The sequence below is a fragment of the Nerophis ophidion genome, linkage group LG10 (genome assembly GCF_033978795.1).
Source record: "Nerophis ophidion isolate RoL-2023_Sa linkage group LG10, RoL_Noph_v1.0, whole genome shotgun sequence".
In the NCBI taxonomy this organism is placed as follows: Eukaryota; Metazoa; Chordata; class Actinopteri; order Syngnathiformes; family Syngnathidae; genus Nerophis; species Nerophis ophidion.
In genome coordinates, this window is record NC_084620.1 from 31,129,065 (window position 1) to 31,146,640 (window position 17,576).

General features: G+C 38.9%; 1 protein-coding gene across 5 annotated transcripts in view; it reads left to right on the forward strand.

The window, feature by feature from the left end:
* LOC133560692 (H(+)/Cl(-) exchange transporter 5-like) overlaps positions 1–17,302 on the forward strand; it is a 33,035-nt gene extending 15,733 nt beyond the window's left edge. For 4 of the 5 annotated variants that reach the window (XM_061913496.1, XM_061913495.1, XM_061913493.1 and 1 more), the window contains exons 5-17: positions 4,476–4,663; positions 5,063–5,185; positions 5,517–5,723; positions 6,112–6,192; positions 6,560–6,794; positions 7,116–7,291; positions 7,459–7,599; positions 9,248–9,434; positions 11,833–11,975; positions 12,039–12,188; positions 12,921–13,026; positions 13,094–13,310; positions 16,687–17,302. In XM_061913496.1, coding sequence (XP_061769480.1) covers positions 4,476–4,663; positions 5,063–5,185; positions 5,517–5,723; positions 6,112–6,192; positions 6,560–6,794; positions 7,116–7,291; positions 7,459–7,599; positions 9,248–9,434; positions 11,833–11,975; positions 12,039–12,188; positions 12,921–13,026; positions 13,094–13,310; positions 16,687–16,777 — 2,045 coding nt within the window. In that variant the 3' untranslated portion in view covers positions 16,778–17,302. The remainder of the gene's footprint in view (positions 1–4,475; positions 4,664–5,062; positions 5,186–5,516; positions 5,724–6,111; positions 6,193–6,559; positions 6,795–7,115; positions 7,292–7,458; positions 7,600–9,247; positions 9,435–11,832; positions 11,976–12,038; positions 12,189–12,920; positions 13,027–13,093; positions 13,311–16,686) is intronic. The other variant, XM_061913497.1, reaches the window with a different exon arrangement.
* Positions 17,303–17,576: the final 274 nt, after the last annotated feature.

The window sequence follows — 17,576 nt, forward strand, 5'->3', positions numbered from 1 at the left end:
ACAATACCTTCTTTCATTGTAAATTATCCACTCAACGGATAAAATGATGAAACGGTAAAATGGAAAGACTTAAGTCAACTTCACCATCGTCTTTGTAGTTAGAGTTCAATGCATGATGTGTGTGCCCCAGAACTACCGTATTTTTCCGCACTATAAGGCGCACCGGATTATAAGGCGCACCTTCAATGAGTGGCCTATTTTAAAATGTTGTTCATATATAAGGCGCACCCTGCATTATAATGCGCATAGAATAGACGCTACAGTAGAGGCTGGGGTTACGTTATGCATCCATTAGATGGAACTGCGCTAAAGGGAATGTCAACAAAACAGTCAGATAGGTCATCCATCCATCCATTTTCTACCGCTTATTCCGTTTTGGGGTCGGGGGGGCGCTGGCGCCTATCTTCGCTACAATCGGGCGGAAGGCGGGGTACACCCTGGACAAGTCTCCACCGCAACTTTATTAATAGATTACAAACCAGCGTTCTGACAACTCCGTTCACTCCCAAAATGAATAAATAACTCTTTTATTATTTTTCCCCGAGGTAAAGTCAGTGACGTGGTATTTTGTTTATCTTTTAACAACGGCAAGGTAGAGCTGGGCGATATGGCCTTTTTTAATATCTCAATATTTTTAGGCCATATCGCGATACACGATATATATCTCGATATTTTGCCTAAGCCTTGAATGAACACTTGATACATATAATAACAGCAGTATGATGATTCTATGTGTCTACATTAAAACATTCTTGTTCATACTGCATTAATATATGCTACTTTTAAACTTTCATGCAGAGAGGGAAATCACAACTAAGTCAATTTACCAAAACTGTATTTATTAAACAGTTATTAAGCAGTGGCACAAACATTCAAGTCATTTCAAAACAGAAAGTGCAAGATTGTCAGAGATATTTTGAAACAAGATATCAGTGCACTTTTGGCACGATGTCACTAAGACAGTGGTTCTTAACCTGTGTTCGATCGAACCCTAGGGATTGGGTGAATCGACCTCAGGGGTTCGGCCAAGGTCAAAACACACCCGACTCATCGTGTAAATACAAACTTCTCCCTGTTGGCATATTACGGATACGGCAACAGCTGATTGATTTGCAGGTGTGTAATTTGTTGTGAGTTTATGCACTGTGTTGGTTTTATTGCTTGAACAAGGTGATGTTCATGCACAGTTCATTTTGTGCACCAGTAAAAAAATATGGTAACACTTTAGTATAGGGAACATATTCCCCATTAATTAGTTGCTTATTAACATGCAAATTAGTAACAAATTGGCTTTTAACTAGTCATTAGATACTAATTAATGCGTTATTCGGCATGGCCTTATTAGAACCCTAACCCTCTAACCCTGACCCTAACCCTAACCAAATAACTCTAAATTAAGTCTTTATTACTTAGAATATGTTCCCCTATTGTCCAAATAACTCTAAATTAAGTTTTTGTTACTTAGAATATGTTCCCCATACTAAAGTGTTACCAAAAACATACAACTTTGTCTTAAATTTGAAAAAAACCCCAAAACATTTTATTTTTCACTCAAGAAGGGTTCGGTGAATGCACATATGAAACTGGTGGGGTTCAGTATCTCCAACAGGGTTAAGAACCACTGCACTAAGATGACATATCAAAACAACACTAAAACACTTAAAACAACACTAAATTAAAGTGCACTTTTTAAATCACTATAAATGATTCCCGGGCGCGGCACCGCTGCTGCCCACTGCTCCCCTCACTTCCCAGGGGGTGATCAAGGGGATGGGTCAAATGCAGAGGATAAATTTCACCACACCTAGTTTGTGTGTGACAATCATTGGTACTTTAATTTTAACTTTTGTATGGAACGCCCCTAAAATAGTTTAAAACTAATAAAGTGCACTTGTGCATGATGTCACACAAGATATTTCAATAAGTGTCACATAAAATTGAGCTGCATATCAAATAGTACATGTCCTACGGTGTTGATGTGGAAATTGTTGCTTCGGCATTTTGTGGGTGTGGCACCGAACGGAGATGTTGACATGCAGTTTCAAGCATTCTTCATTCTCTAGCGGGTGACTTTTCAAATGATGCTACTTTTGGTGGCAATGCTTCTCCCGTATAAATGTTAATGTTAATGTTTTTGTTGGGAATTACATCTTCCTTCATTTGTTACCAGATTTGCACCTTCTCTCTCTCGTATTACCACTCGCAACACACCGTTAGCATCACAGCTAATGTTACCCATGCCGCTACCTCTCTGCTGGGGGAGGGCGTGTGACGTTGCACGCGTGACGTATGTAAGAAGGTGCACTTGCTTTAAGTGTCTGTGTGAAGGAGAGACAAGACAGGAAGAACCGTGTGCAGTTTAATTCCCGCAGCTAAAAGCAACTGCGTGAGAACATATACTCGAATATCACGATATAGTCATTTTCTATATCGCACAGAGACAAACCCACGATATATCGAGTGTATCGATATATCGCCCAGCCCTACGGCAAGGTAAAGCATGTAGTGCAACATTTATATCACATAGGGGAGGGGAACTTTTCCTCGATTCAATAAACACCAAATCCTCGATTCAAAAAACACCGAAAGCACCAAGAACCACCGCCTTTAAATTCACTAATGTTAAGTTTGCTTGCGAGTGCTGTTGCCTTCATTCGAATAGTGATTGTGCTGACACTTCTACTTACTGCTTTCCGTTCAACAACCCACTGTTCGAGTTTGTCCTCCAACTGTAGCCATCTCGCTTTTTTCCCTCGGAAACTCTGTTTAGTCTTCTTTACTTGGCGCAGGTCAACTTGTTGTTTCCGCCACGTCCGCACTATTGATTCTATTAAATTATCTCGCTGCTGCTCTATTCCCGTGTTCTACTGCGTGACTGATCGCCTTGAGTTTAAACTCTGCGTCGTAAGCGTGTCTCTTAATAGGAGACATTTCGGGGTCTTTACATAAACACACAAATGGAAATGAAACGGCATGCCTCGCGCAGTCATATATCCGAGCCCGCACCGCGCGCTTCTTCTTCTACGGGGGAAAATGAAGTCAGTGGCTGCTTACCGTAGTTGCGAGACCTGTTGTGGCTCAATATTGGTCCATATATAAGGCGCACCGTATTATAAGGCGCACTGTCAGCTCTTGAGAAAATTGGAGGTTTTTAGGTGCGCCTTATAGTGCGGAAAATACGGTCATTTTAAACATGTGTTTCGACATTTGTAGTGTGTTTTCCATTTTATTTCATACTTAAATCTACCATGTTCACACTTGTTAAGTTTGTAGTTATGTCACCTTGATTGTCATTTTGATAACTGTTTTGCTTGAATTATACTTTTATATTTGAATTATGATAAAATAATGTTTTGTGGCAGTATGCAGAGTTCATTAATGTAGCGGTTTGAAGAAACACAAGATTGCTTTTCCAAACAAGATAATTCAAAATGGCAAGTGTTTAAAGTTTAATGGCTCTGTAAAAACACTGAGAAAAAGTCTTAGTTCATTGTGTGCATGGTGTTTTTGAAACTGCACCAATTTTTTTCCTCAGAATTTTCAAATAACTTGAAGTGTTTTGCCAAAATAATTATCTGTAATATGTACTTTTGTGCTTGTTGTATTTTTGGTTAAAGTAAGACGGAAAATAATCTTAAATTGTCTTTAATTTTAAGTTTTAATGCCATGATTTTACATACTTGCCAACCCTCCCGAATTTTCCGGGAGACTCCCCAAATTTAGCGCCTCTCCCGAAAACCTCCCGGGACAAATGTTCTCCCGAGAATCTCCCGATTTTCAGCCGGAGCTGGAGTCCACGCCCCCTCCAGCTCAATGCGGACCTGAGTGAGGACAGCCTTTTTTCACGTCCGCTTTCCCACGATATAAACAGCGTGCCTGCCCAATCACATTATTCCATACGAGGCATCCGGCATACCGCCAATGAGCATGGTGCAAATGGAGACGATCTTCTCAGCGTCCGTGTTGGCCCACACGTTTAAAGCCGCTGCTGGTCAGGCTGCTGAGGGTGAAGTAGAGGGCGGCGATGTACGAGCTGCGCACCGACGGGTGATGGGCACTGCATCCAAACCTCAATTGCAATAGGTTTCACCTTCTCGGGACTCTGGTCTGCAGCCTCAGAAGTGTGTTAGAACAAATGTACCTAAAAGATAGAATAATTTGCCAGGATTTGATAGAGAACACCCACATTTAAGGATTTCTCCACCCAGAGTGTGCATCTTTGATTAAGGCGCACAGTAACAGACTGAAGTTGAGGCAGCCAAAATCCATATTTTTTTACTTAAGCATATGTGAAAATAGGCCCATTAAAGACAAGAAGTGAAATAACTTATTTGTGGTTGCTATATGGACAATGGATAGGAACAAATAAGCGTCACTTCTTCTTACTCCCTGTTGCACATGGTGAATTGTGTACAAGATATGAATGTATTCTGATATTTGTAAATAAACTGTAGTACTACTACAACTACTCATAGGCACTCTGGCCGGTGGAATCGACATCGCAACCCACTGGCTGACTGACTTGAAGAGTGGCGTTTGTCTTGTCGGCTTCTGGTTTAACCACGAGCACTGCTGCTGGACCTCTAATGAGACAACCTTCCAGGAGCGCGACCGATGTCCACACTGGAGGAGCTGGGCCGAGCTCATTACAGGAGCCTCAGAGGTAGAATATAACAGAGTAGCCACCTGTATTTTGTTAATGCTCTCATGTTTGATGACTGTAAATAGTTCTATTCGATGATAGAATTCTATTTTATTCTATAGTCATCAACAACAATTAACAATATTATTTGTCAGACATAATGGTAAAAATAATCTCAGATGAGATAATAATGATAATACTATTATTATTATTGTTATAATCATATATATATATATATATATATATATATATATATATATATATATATATATATATATATATATAAAATATAATATCATCATTCCAATTACTGAGAAGATCCCTAATCAAATACATAACTTGCATGATTTGTTGTTGCACTGACTGCAGGACTGAAAACACAAGTTTGTCTCCATCTGCTGGCTTTAAACTGTCTTACAGGGTTCGTCTGCTTACGTCGTCAACTACCTTATGTACATCTTTTGGGCTCTTCTCTTTGCCTTTTTGGCCGTGACACTGGTCCGGGCATTCGCTCCGTATGCATGTGGATCTGGTATTCCAGAGGTAAGAGATGCATCTATACAAACCATGAACATGTGGTCCTGTGCTTGTGTTTTTCTCTCTCACTTTAATTTCCGAGCAAGCAAATAGCTGGAGATTTTGTTTCGGTCTCAGTCCAAAGCACACAAACACAACTATTTCCTGCTTAGGAGGCCATTTCTTCACTCATGTTTTTCAAACACAAATCAGATCAGAATATAATTTTTTTTAAACCGCTGCTGAAAGGTCAAATGATGGTCAAAGATCCAAGGTGCATCAAATTCGATGCTTCTGGCAGACATAACATTAATAAATACAAAAGTTTCATCCACAATTTTCTTCTCCTTTTTTAAAGATTAAAACCATCCTCAGCGGCTTCATCATCCGTGGCTACTTGGGCAAGTGGACCCTGATCATTAAGACCATCACGTTAGTGTTAGCCGTCTCGTCCGGGCTCAGCCTGGGCCAGGAAGGCCCTATGGTCCATGTCGCATGCTGCTGCGCTAACATCCTGTGTTACCTCTTCACAAAGTATCGCAAGAACGAAGTCAAGCGGCGAGAGGTAAAACTTTGTGTTTTTATCAGGGCTGTAAAAAAACACATGTTACCAACGTTAATTTTTTCATTGATTAATTAATTAATATTTTTAACGTGATTGATTGAGGCATGCAAGACTCACAGAAGTATGTTTTGGCCTAATTTCCACTTTTATTTTATTTGGAGATGTTAGTAAACAAAGTATGTTAAACAACTCTTATCTGTATAGCTGTTTGTCTCTCTGATTATCATTCTATTGTGCCTTTCTGTGCAATATAGTGAAAATGAGTGTATTTCATACATACTTGCAAATGGTGAATAATCAAAATTGATTTTTAAACATATATGATTTTAAAAAGTTAAACATTTGATAGCCTTAGTTTGTGTAAAAATATATTTGTCATGCAATGCAGGTGTTGTCTGCAGCAGCTGCAGTGGGTGTGTCAGTGGCGTTTGGGGCCCCAATAGGAGGTGTCCTCTTCAGTCTGGAAGAGGTAAATGTTATTATCAATGTATGAAGTTATTTATTGACCAAAGATTTTGTCAGTATTTAGAACAACACAAAGAAAATAAGTTTGATTAGATTGATGCAAGCTTAACATAAAAGAGAAGGTTATTTTTTTCCTCACTGTTCTGTTACAAGTTATATTTATCAGCACCAGACCGCTAATACCATCAAACCCTTTTTTTTAATTTTTGCTCCACTTAATTGCAGAGCTGGCGCCAACATGGCTTGTAATGAGCTTAATTTTGGCATGTACCTTGTCTAGTTCCTCTTGAATTACTCTGAATTTAGCCTGTAGAACATGTAAACACTAGCAAGAATTTAGTTGGGACTCGTTTCCATTTCTTCTTTTTCAGGTGAGTTACTACTTCCCTATGAAGACTCTCTGGCGTTCCTTCTTCGCCGCCCTGGTGGCCGCCTTCACCCTGCGCTCCCTCAACCCGTTTGGAAACAGCCGCATGGTGCTTTTCTATGTGGAATTTCATGCTCCCTGGCACTTTGTGGAGTTGGGGCCTTTCATCCTGTTGGGGATATTTGGGGGCCTGTGGGGGGCCCTGTTCATCAAGGCTAACATCGCTTGGTGCCGCAGACGTGAGTGGTGTTTATTTGCATGTTCTGTTTTTAAAGGTTCCATATTGTACTCTTTTTAATTTATAATTTTTTTTTTAAGCATTTGTGTCAAGAGATCCATCAATAGGATTTAAAAGTGCTTTTGATAAGCTCTATGGAGAACAGGCTGTTTTCTGTCAAAGTGTGTGTATCATAGAACAATTTCCCCTGTGGATCGCTATCTCCAAGAAGTGCATTAGCTGACAGATTCTTCATTAAAAACTCAGTTTTGCATATTTAGGGACATATTTAAGTACTGCATCTAAATAATCCATGAGCGTTGTTTTCCCCTCCCATCACCAGGAAAGTCCACCCGTCTAGGTCACTACCCTGTCACCGAGGTACTGGTGGTCGCCGCAATGACGGCCCTGCTCGCCTTCCCTAACAGTTATACCCGGATGAGTGCGTCACAGCTGATTGCAGAACTATTCAATGACTGTTCGCTTCTTGACTCATCCCAACTGTGCGGCTACAAACAGGTGATGTTTGTGTATGTATTTGTGTGTGTGGGGGGGTGTATACAACGATAGTTAGGCGTACATCACTGTGTCCATTGTAATAATAATAATAATAATGATACTCTTTTTACATCACTGTGTCCATTATAATAATAATAATAATAATAATAATAATACTCTTTTTATAGCCCAGTAATACATCTGAAACAAGTGCGGGCAACAGCCTGGCGGACCGAGCTGCTGGAGATGGTCTCCAAACAGCTCTGTGGCAGCTGGCCTTGGCCTTGATTTTCAAGATGTTGATCACTATCATCACCTATGGCATAAAGGTCAGTGTGTCTCACACACATGCGACTGTGTACACATTGAGTAGAGACACCTCACATTATTTTTAATTATTTCACACTCTTGTGTCTGCACACATTTTCTTTTATTTTTGACCAATGTCTTTGTCACAGATACTTCTATGACTCTCACAAAGATCAGTTCTGCACATTTTTTAATTGATTTAGACTACTTATTATAACTGTTATTATTAATATTGATCCTAATTTTGATCAGCACCAAATCCTTCATCTGTTTGATTTTGCTAATGCAATATTCACTAATGCAGTGTTTTTCAACCTTTTTTGAGCCAAGGCACATTTTTGGCATTGAAAAAAATCCAGAGTACACAACCATCAAAAATCATTAAAAAAGAAACTCAGTTGACGCAAATTGTTGGATATGAATTTAAACCATAACAACCGTGCATCACTATAGCTCTTGTCACAGAGCAGGTACTGTTCCGACCAGTCACATCATGCTGTGAATTATTTTTAGTTTTATGCTGTTTTCCTGTGCGTAGTGTTTTAGTTTTTGTCTTGCGCTCCTATTTTGCTGTCTTTCTCGTTTTTTTTTGGTATTTCCCTGTTGCAGTTTCATGTCTTCCTTTGAGCGATATATTTCCTGCATCTACTTTGTTTCCACAATCAATAATATTTCAGTGGTTTTATCCTTCTCTGTGTGGACATTGTTGATTGTGATGTCATGTAAAGATGTACTTTGTGGACGACGTCTGTGCTCCACACGCTGTAAGTCTTTGCTGTTGTCCAGCATTGTTTTTTTTATATTTTAGCCAGGTAAGTTTTAGTTTTGTCCTGCATAGCCATCCCTAAGCTTCAATGCCTTATTTTAGGGGCACTCACCTTTTGTTTAGTTTTGGTTTTAAGCATTACATACCTTTTTACCTGCACGCTGCCTCCCGCTGTTTCCGACATCTACAAAGCAATTAGCTACCGGCTTCCACCTACTCATCATCATCAGAGAATTACATGGTTACTCTGCCGATCTCTAGACAGCACCAACACTCAACAACAACACATAATTTGCAGACTATAATTACTGGTTTGCAAAAAATATTTTTAACCCAAATAGGTGAAATTAGGGCAGCACGGTGAAAGAGGGGTTAGTGTGTCTGCGTCACAATACGAAGGTCCTGGGTTCAATCCCGGGCTCTGGATCTTTCTGTGTGGAGTTTGCATGTCCCCCCCGTGACTGCGTGGGTTCCCTCCGGCTACTCCGGCTTCCCCCCACTTCCAAAGACATGCACCTGGGGATAGGTTGATTGGCAACACTAAATTGGCCCTAGTGTGTGAATGCGAGTGTGAATGTTGTCTATCTATCTGTGTTGGCCCTGCGATGAGGTGGTGACTTGTCCAGGGTGTACCCTGCTTTCCGCCCGATTGTAGCTGAGATAGGCACCAGCGCCCCCCGCTGCCCCAAAGGGAATAAGCGGTAGAAATGGATGGATGGATGGATAGATGAAATTAGATAATCTCTCACAGCACACCAGACTGTATCTCGCAGCACACTAGTGGTTGAAAAACATTGCACTAGCAATCAAGGAAAAAAAGATAAAATCAATTGCTCTCAAGATAAAAAAGTCCATAGCAAAAAAAGATAACAGCAGTGTCAATGTGTGTGCGCCCAATCCAGGTCCCGTCTGGACTATTCATCCCCAGCATGGCGGTGGGCGCCATAGCGGGAAGGCTACTTGGCGTCGGCATGGAGCAGTTGGCCTACTACAACCACGACTGGTTCATCTTCAAAGGCTGGTGCACGCCAGGCGCTGATTGCATCACCCCGGGGCTCTATGCCATGGTGGGCGCCGCTGCCTGCCTCGGTGAGAGACGACTTACTTAATGACTTCATCAAGTTGGTTCTAAGTTATTTATTCCCAACTTTAGTTTTCTCTTCCTCTATTCATAATTTGGAAGACACTAAAATGTTCTCATCTCATTGTTTCCACTTACTGAAACTGTTGGGACTAATCAATGGACAAATGTCTTAATGTGGTGGTGACGTCTCATGTTAATTTGTGGTTTGGAGAAACCAGACGTGTGCTAAATCTAACTGCACACCAGAAGTAGAAGGTCCTGTCGGTTACAAACTGAGTATTTAATTAAATTCCGTTCTCTGGTCACTAGAGGACGCTGGGTTTTCTCTTTCCATCTAGAAAGCCTGTCAGAAGCTTGCAATTGGCAAGCATGGCAACACACCCGTCCTACTTTTTTTTGGGACATAAAAATTGCTGACAAAGGATAGTTTAGACAGTTTTGACGTATTTGACAAATGCTTACAAACTTATCTGGAGTCTTCCACTGATGCGACATGTGGATGTCTTCACGAGAATGGTTTCTGGGCTGTGCTGAACTCCAGGGACCCATTTGTGGTGCATGTAATAATCTAATTTTTGAAGTTGCACTAATGTGAACTCTGTCCCATTTGGCCCTCCCCTTAACAAACACACAGACACAAACTACTAGGGGTGTGGGAAAAAATCGATTCGAATACGTAGTGTGATTCAGAATCGATTCTCTTTTTTTTTTTTTACATCTATTTATTTTTTATATTTTTTTAATCAATCCAAAAAATTAATACAGAGCAATACCATAAAAATGCAATCCAATTCCAAAACCAAACCTGACCCAGCAACACTCAGAACTGCAATAAACAGAGCAATTGAGAGGAGACACAAACACGACACAGAACAAACCAAAAGTAGTGAAATACAAATGAATATTATCAACAAAAGTATCAATGTTAGTTATAATTTCAGCATAGCAGTGATTAAAAATCCCTCATTTACATTGTCATTAGACAATTACAAAAAAAAAAAGAACAATAGTGTCAGAGTGGCTTACACTTGCATTGCATCTCATAAGCTTGACAACACACTGTGTCCAATGTTTTCCCAAAGATAAAATAAGTCATATTTTTGGTTTGTTTAATAGTTTAAACACATTTACATTAGTGCAATCAGTGGATAAAACATTGTCCATTTTTAATTATAAAAGCTTTTTTAAAAGAATCTACTATTCTGCTAGCATGTGAGCAGACTTGGGTAGATCCAGCTGAAATCCTATGTATTGAATGACTACAGAATCGTTTTGAATCGAGAATCGCGTTGAATCGAAAAAATCGATATATTATCGCATCGCGACCCCAAGAATCGATATTGAATCGAATCGTGGGACACCCAAAGATTCGCAGCCCTACAAACTACTATTAGAAACATGGAATGGAGCTTGAGTTTTTAACCTTTTTGGCTTAATTTTTAATCCTATCTGAATGTATTAAGAATGTATTAAAAACAAACAAACATACATATTCTGTACATATACATTTACTGTACAAACATTCATATACACATTCTGTTCATATACAAGTACATATACATACATACACTCATGCACATAATCATGTTTCATCAAACATATTAACGTTGTTGCTCTAGGGTAAACTGGGTAACACAAGGCATATTGACAGAGCTTAAACCATTGTTACTATAACAATCTACAAGATTGATATAGGTTGCCTCTCTCTCTTCCCTTTCATCTTTCGGTATTCCTTCTTTTTTTTTTTTTCATTTATTTATTTTTTTATTATCTTTCTAGCTATCATTATGTATACGTATTGTTGCATTTGAACAACTTTATTGTTGATAATAGAAGTAAACTATTGGTTTTGTTCATGATCAATAGCGCTTTTTCTATTGGTATTTGTATTGCTCCAGTTTTAGTGTAAAAATGCTCATTGTCATTACTATATTATTTATTTCACTAACTGCTTATTTGCTATCACTTTTACGATCATATTTGTACATATTATGTATGTGCTGGTGTTGTTCTATTGTTGTTGTTGTTATTGTTGTATTTGCTGTTGTCGTTTTTGTCTCTCTGTCTAATCCCCCTCTTATCCCCACAATTTCCCCCTCTGTCTTCCTTTTTTTCTCTTTCTATCCCCTCCTGCTCCGGCCCTGCTGCACCAAATGATAATATAAATACATTTAATAAAGTCAAATTCAAATAAGGCAACAAGAGAAGTATCCTACACTTCTCTTTTGTAAAGTAAATCTGAACAGCCGATATGGGCATCTACATCATCTATATGATTTGCCTGAGAAGCTGGACAGGACAAAAAAAAAAAAAAGAATTGACAACTGTCTAACCAGTCAAGATTGAGTTATGAAAAACATTAAAGATCAGGTGCATTCTAACCCCTGGTTCCCGTGTCCACAGGTGGCGTAACACGCATGACCGTATCGCTGGTTGTCATGATGTTCGAACTGACTGGTGGGCTGGAGTACATTGTGCCTCTTATGGCTGCTACTATGACCAGCAAATGGGTCGCAGATGCTTTTGGACGGGAGGGAATCTACGAGGTAAGACTTTTGCGTGTGCAAAAGGACCCCCATAAAGCCAAACTGTGTGTTTGTGTGATGCAGGCACATATCCGCCTCAATGGCTACCCCTTCCTGGAGCCAAAAGAGGGGTTTGAGCACAGCAGCCTGGCCTTGGATGTGATGAGGCCCAGGAGGTCAGACCCCAGCCTCGCTGTGCTCACACAGAAGGGTATGACTCTGGGGGAAGTTGAGGTACTGAATTGTTTTATGCTTTACCTCCTACAAATACAAATATCTTTTCATTCACTGTAGATGTTGTCATGCCTCATTGGGTGTAAAACTGATGTTTAACCAGAGTAGGTGAACATTTGTAAAATATAGGTAAACATGGCTCTCAAATTGTTTTCCCCACATAGAACGTATTACAAATAATTTATTTTAAGGCAGTAATATGGCCAGGGTGTTTATTTATCACAAAGAAGATGGGGTGTTGGTTAGACACAGGTTATAATTGGATAGAGTGTATAGAAAACTCATTATACAGCTAGTAAAAATTAAGCACAAAATAATGATTTGCAGTGCATGATCAAGTGGAAAGGTAAACATAGCTTTCTTGACCACATGTTAATTCATCAACAAGCATATTGCACAATATAGAAGCAGCAGAACCACTCATGAAGTAGCAGTAAGGACCAAGCTGCTGAGTCAGCATTATTAGCGCTGATGACCTCTTGTAAACAACAATACGACTGTAACACGCACAACTTTCACACCAACAGCTGAGTACGAACATTTTAAAACGAATGCAGCGGTAGATTAAGCTGCTGGATGCTGACCACTTAAACTGTACATCAGCTATTAATGACTGTTTTTTTTACCTGGCTGTAATTAAATAATCTGGCGGCAATTTGTTTTAATAGGCCACTCACCCGATGACCTAATTGGAGATTTAACTGAATTGTTTGTGTGCTTGCATTTGTGCAGGCGCTGGTGGAGAGCACGCAATATAGCGGCTTTCCTGTGGTCATCTCCAAGGAGTCTCAGAGGCTCGTAGGATTTGTGCTCAGAAGAGATCTACTCATATCAATTGGTGTGTTTGTGTGTGTTCATGTTGGCAAAGTAAGACACTAAGGACGCCTCCTCTACCTCTCGTCCAGACAATGCCCGCCAGCGGCAAGATGGCGTAGTCAGCGCCTCCCAGGTGGTTTTCACCAAGCACGGCCCGAGTCAGGCACCCGACGCCGTGCCCCACCTCCGTCTCAGAGGCATCATGGACCTGAGTCCCTTCACCGTCACAGACCACACGCCCATGGACATCATAGTGGACATCTTTCGCAAGCTGGGTTTGCGTCAGTGCCTGGTCACGCACAACGGGTGAGGACAGACACACAAAGCAGACACACAAGCGTGGTGAACCCGAGCCTAGTTGGCCCAATCACAATGACGACATGATGAGAACCAGCAAGATTTAGTATTGAGAAATTAGGGCCTCAGCCTTCATAACCATCCTGCCATAGCTAGTGTGCTCATTGTTGCAATAGCTCTGTGTAGAGAAATACTGAAAAAGCAGTCACCCAAATCCTCCAGAAGAACTTTCTTTGTCTGCATTCAAACACTAGCAAGAAAAAAACATGTGATTTACATCAAGCGAAAATATTTGAATATATCTAATAACACTACATTTTTTACGAGATTACTTAGGAAAAGGTTTTGGAATTTTTTTTTTCTTACCAAGCACTTTCTATTTTAGACCTACATTTAATTAATTCAAGTCGACTATTTATCTTAAGTAATATAGCTTACCTTTCAGTATACATATTATTAAAGGGCAATATTCAGATTTTGTTTCTACATTTAAAAAAAAAAAACCTTCCCTGTGGTTTACATAACATAGAGGTTTTTTTCGGCAGAATTTTGCATAGATTATGTTTTCAAGACCATTTTCAAACCGCTTTCTGACTGTCTCTTTTGGATGTGCTGTTTTGTGTGCGGTCTTATTTATGTGCCTCCATTTCAACTGCGTCTTTGCCCTGTCAGCCATGTTGTCCTTTTTAGCGCTTTCATATCGAGTTAACTGACAGATATAAGCTCGACTTTCAACTATACGTTACTTCGTATTAGGGCTTGACAATCAATAAAATTTTAATTTCGATTATGGCTCCTCACGATCATGAAAATATAATGATAGAAAAAAATGATTAATGGGCCACGCTACGCGCATGCAAATTCCACAGCTTGTTACAGTGAAACAGATGAGTGCACGTGAGAGAAAAAATTACGTCTCCTTGAAGTTTAGGATGTCATCATGGTAACTAGAGTTTATTTGACACTATATAGCCTTATCAATAATCATTAAACTAAAAAAAAAAGCAAGGCATATGTTTCCTGCTTTGACGTAACCACGGACACCGTCACATAATTGGCCAACAAAATGGAACTCGCTGTTAAATACAAAATAACGTCAGTGAAATCGATATAAATGTGACTGAAATGCTGTCATTGTGAGGAAAAGGAACATTTGTTTGAGAAAATAATTTGTCTTGACTGCTCATTCATCCCCGAAATACGTCCTGAAATAAACAATGTCGATCGATACAATCACTTAAAACGGCAGGTCGACTACCAAGTTAAAGCTGGCAAGAACAAGCCATACACACATAACACATCTTATCTGCTTGTGTTGTTAACGACATCATTGTTGTAGAATATATGGACAACATTGGAGGACATCATCCTGCAGCTGCAACTTAAAATTCGCAAATTTTTAAATACATTTTTTAAATTTTTTTAATAAACAGCCTGAAGTACTTTCTTTACTCATCAAGCTGAGAACAGCATAGCACACTTCCCCCTTTCAGAATAGCCTGGTGCGCGACATCTGGTTTGACTGACAAAATAATAGTTTCAAAGAAGTACCTTACAAAAACATAATGTACACTTATTGTTATATTTACAAAAATATTATGTTTTAACCTAAAATATTGGTCAACATTGTTTAGAGATGTATTGCTTGACTAAATGTGAGGATTTTTGCATTCAATTAAGAAAAAATGTATTTAAAATTATAATTTTACAAAAAGCACACACATTATAGTGTATAATAAGTGTATAAGATAAAAAAAAGAGAACTAAAAAGTATTTAAACGGAAAAATGTAATTTTATATATTTTTTTATATTTGCTATTTGATTTTATTCTTATCACTATTATACTTGTGATTTATTCATTAGTAATTTATATCCGTTGTTTTTTTTTTAAAATTTGATTTAAAATTGCATTTTGGTGGTATAATCAATACTAATAAAAATTAATGAATACTCCTGTTATTAATCCTAATTACAATATCAATAAAATAACTCAACATTATTTTTCCCATATTTGTCCAGCCCTGCTTTGTATTACAAATGACAACTGTGGAGGATGCATGTGCATGTACAAGTCAGTCTGCCCCACGACAAGAGGATAGAGCAAAATAAGACACAGCGTCGGACTACAATGGTGAACTCACGCAAAGCTCTTCGGATAAAACTTAACCATATATAGAGATATCCACTGAAATCACTAGCGATAAATACTTCACTAACTATTTTATTCCAAATGGCTCGTCTGGAGGAAGTATAGAAGAAGGCAAGATTGTTTTGTAAATTTCTCCACCATGCTTCCATGGTTTGGTTTAACATTTTTGGGAATTACGAGGACCCTAAATGCAAAAGAACAAGTGTCAACAGGTAAGAATAGTTTTGCTTTGCGCAATAAACCCTTTTAGGATGAGTGAATTAGTCTAACATAGAAGGTCTCTGATGGAAAAAAAAGGTATTTCAGGGAGAAATAAGCACTTTTGATCTCTATTATCATTTTGAACACACTTAATGATGCATGTTTCCACTTACACAAATTAATAGCGGTGGTCTATACTGGAAATTGTGGTATCGATGCGATAAAAAGTAAGATGTAATACCAGGATTGCGGATACTGATAAAGCTACCATTACTTTTTTACTTAAAATTCTTCAAAATCCTTGAATGATGTTGCCTTTGATTTGCTGATCATAAATATACTCAGAATAAAACACAGGCCTAAGATGTGCAAGGAAAAAAACAGTCAATACACTTATTTCTGAACAATATTTACCACAACAAAAATTATTTTTTCATTTTAAATTATATGAAATTCTTGGAGCAAAATAAAGTCAATAGTGCAAAATAAGTCAATAATATCCTTGTTTTTCCAAGGAAGAACTGAAACTTACATTCTCTAGAGTCTATACAGAGTGAAATATTTCAAGAAATGTATGTGTTTATTAATTACATTAAACATAACATACATCTAAAATAAACAACTATATATATATATATATATTTTTTTTTTTAAGTTCAACATTGTAAACCAAATAAGAAGCTTCACACTCTAGCCAGCATTACCTACAAAAGCTTACTGAGTCTTGAATTGGTCTTTTTGTTTGAATTGAACTCCTGAAATCTTATACCTTTTGCGCTATATTCACATTTTTGGGAATGCACCTCTGTGTTTGGTTGTACACATACAAACAAAAAATTACAAACAATATCAATAATATAATATGAACAACAAAAAAGACTGTTGTGAAAATAAACATAGAAGATAACTGAAATATTTCAATCTCGTCATGCCTGTATTGATTCAATACAGTAACTAATATTGATATTTGGTATGGTTATTGGTGTGCACTCACCTCACTGCTTCTCTCTTGTCCCCTGTTGCTGTGTCATTAGGAAGCTTTTGGGTATTATCACCAAAAAGGACATACTCAAACACATGGCACAGATAGCCAACAGAGACCCAGACTCCATCCTCTTCAACTGAGCCCCATGGAGGAAAGACACCGTCCACGCAGCTTTTTGCACACAGAACAATGCTTTTTGTTTGTAGGATCAGGGCCATATTCTGCAAGTCGAAAAAAAAGAACAATGACTCATCCTCCAATTACATGTTGGAGCCAGACAGATGTAAGACTCTGGAATATATCACATCTGCTCCATTTTGTTGTTGCGGCCTCCTCCTCCTTGTCCACCACGCAGAGGATTTGGGAGCAGATATTATTCAGGACGGGAAGAATGTAGGACGTCAGGAGAGATAACGTTGGGGAGCTTGGTGCCTGCCCTGTGGCTGTCAGACGAGCCTAGACAGAGCGCTCTGAAGCCGGGCTTGATGGATTCTCCTGCTGCCCCCTCCTTTTGCGTCCAAGGCCGGGGGCGAGAGATGCGTAGAGTGTGAGAAGACAATCCGTAACGATGACATTGTTGGGGAATTAACCTACACAAAGAGAATCATTTCACATCTAATTTATGTCAAATTGTTTGTCCTACTAAATTATTTAACTGACTTTAATTTGCTGTCTGTCTTTTTTTTTTTACTCCAACCTGACCACACCGATATTAGTCTGCGCTGTTTCAACACATTGAACGTCCAATTAAATTCCCTCGGCCTTCATGTTTATCTTTCCTCGTTACATGCCAAAATTGGGTTCTTTGTGAAAAGAAGCATGGATATGTGAGACGTATGATTATGTTCTTTCACTAACCTTGGAGGCCAGCTCAAACTTTGAAAAGGTCAAAGAAGGGTAGGACCAGGAGGACTACACTTTTTAAACTAAATGACCCTA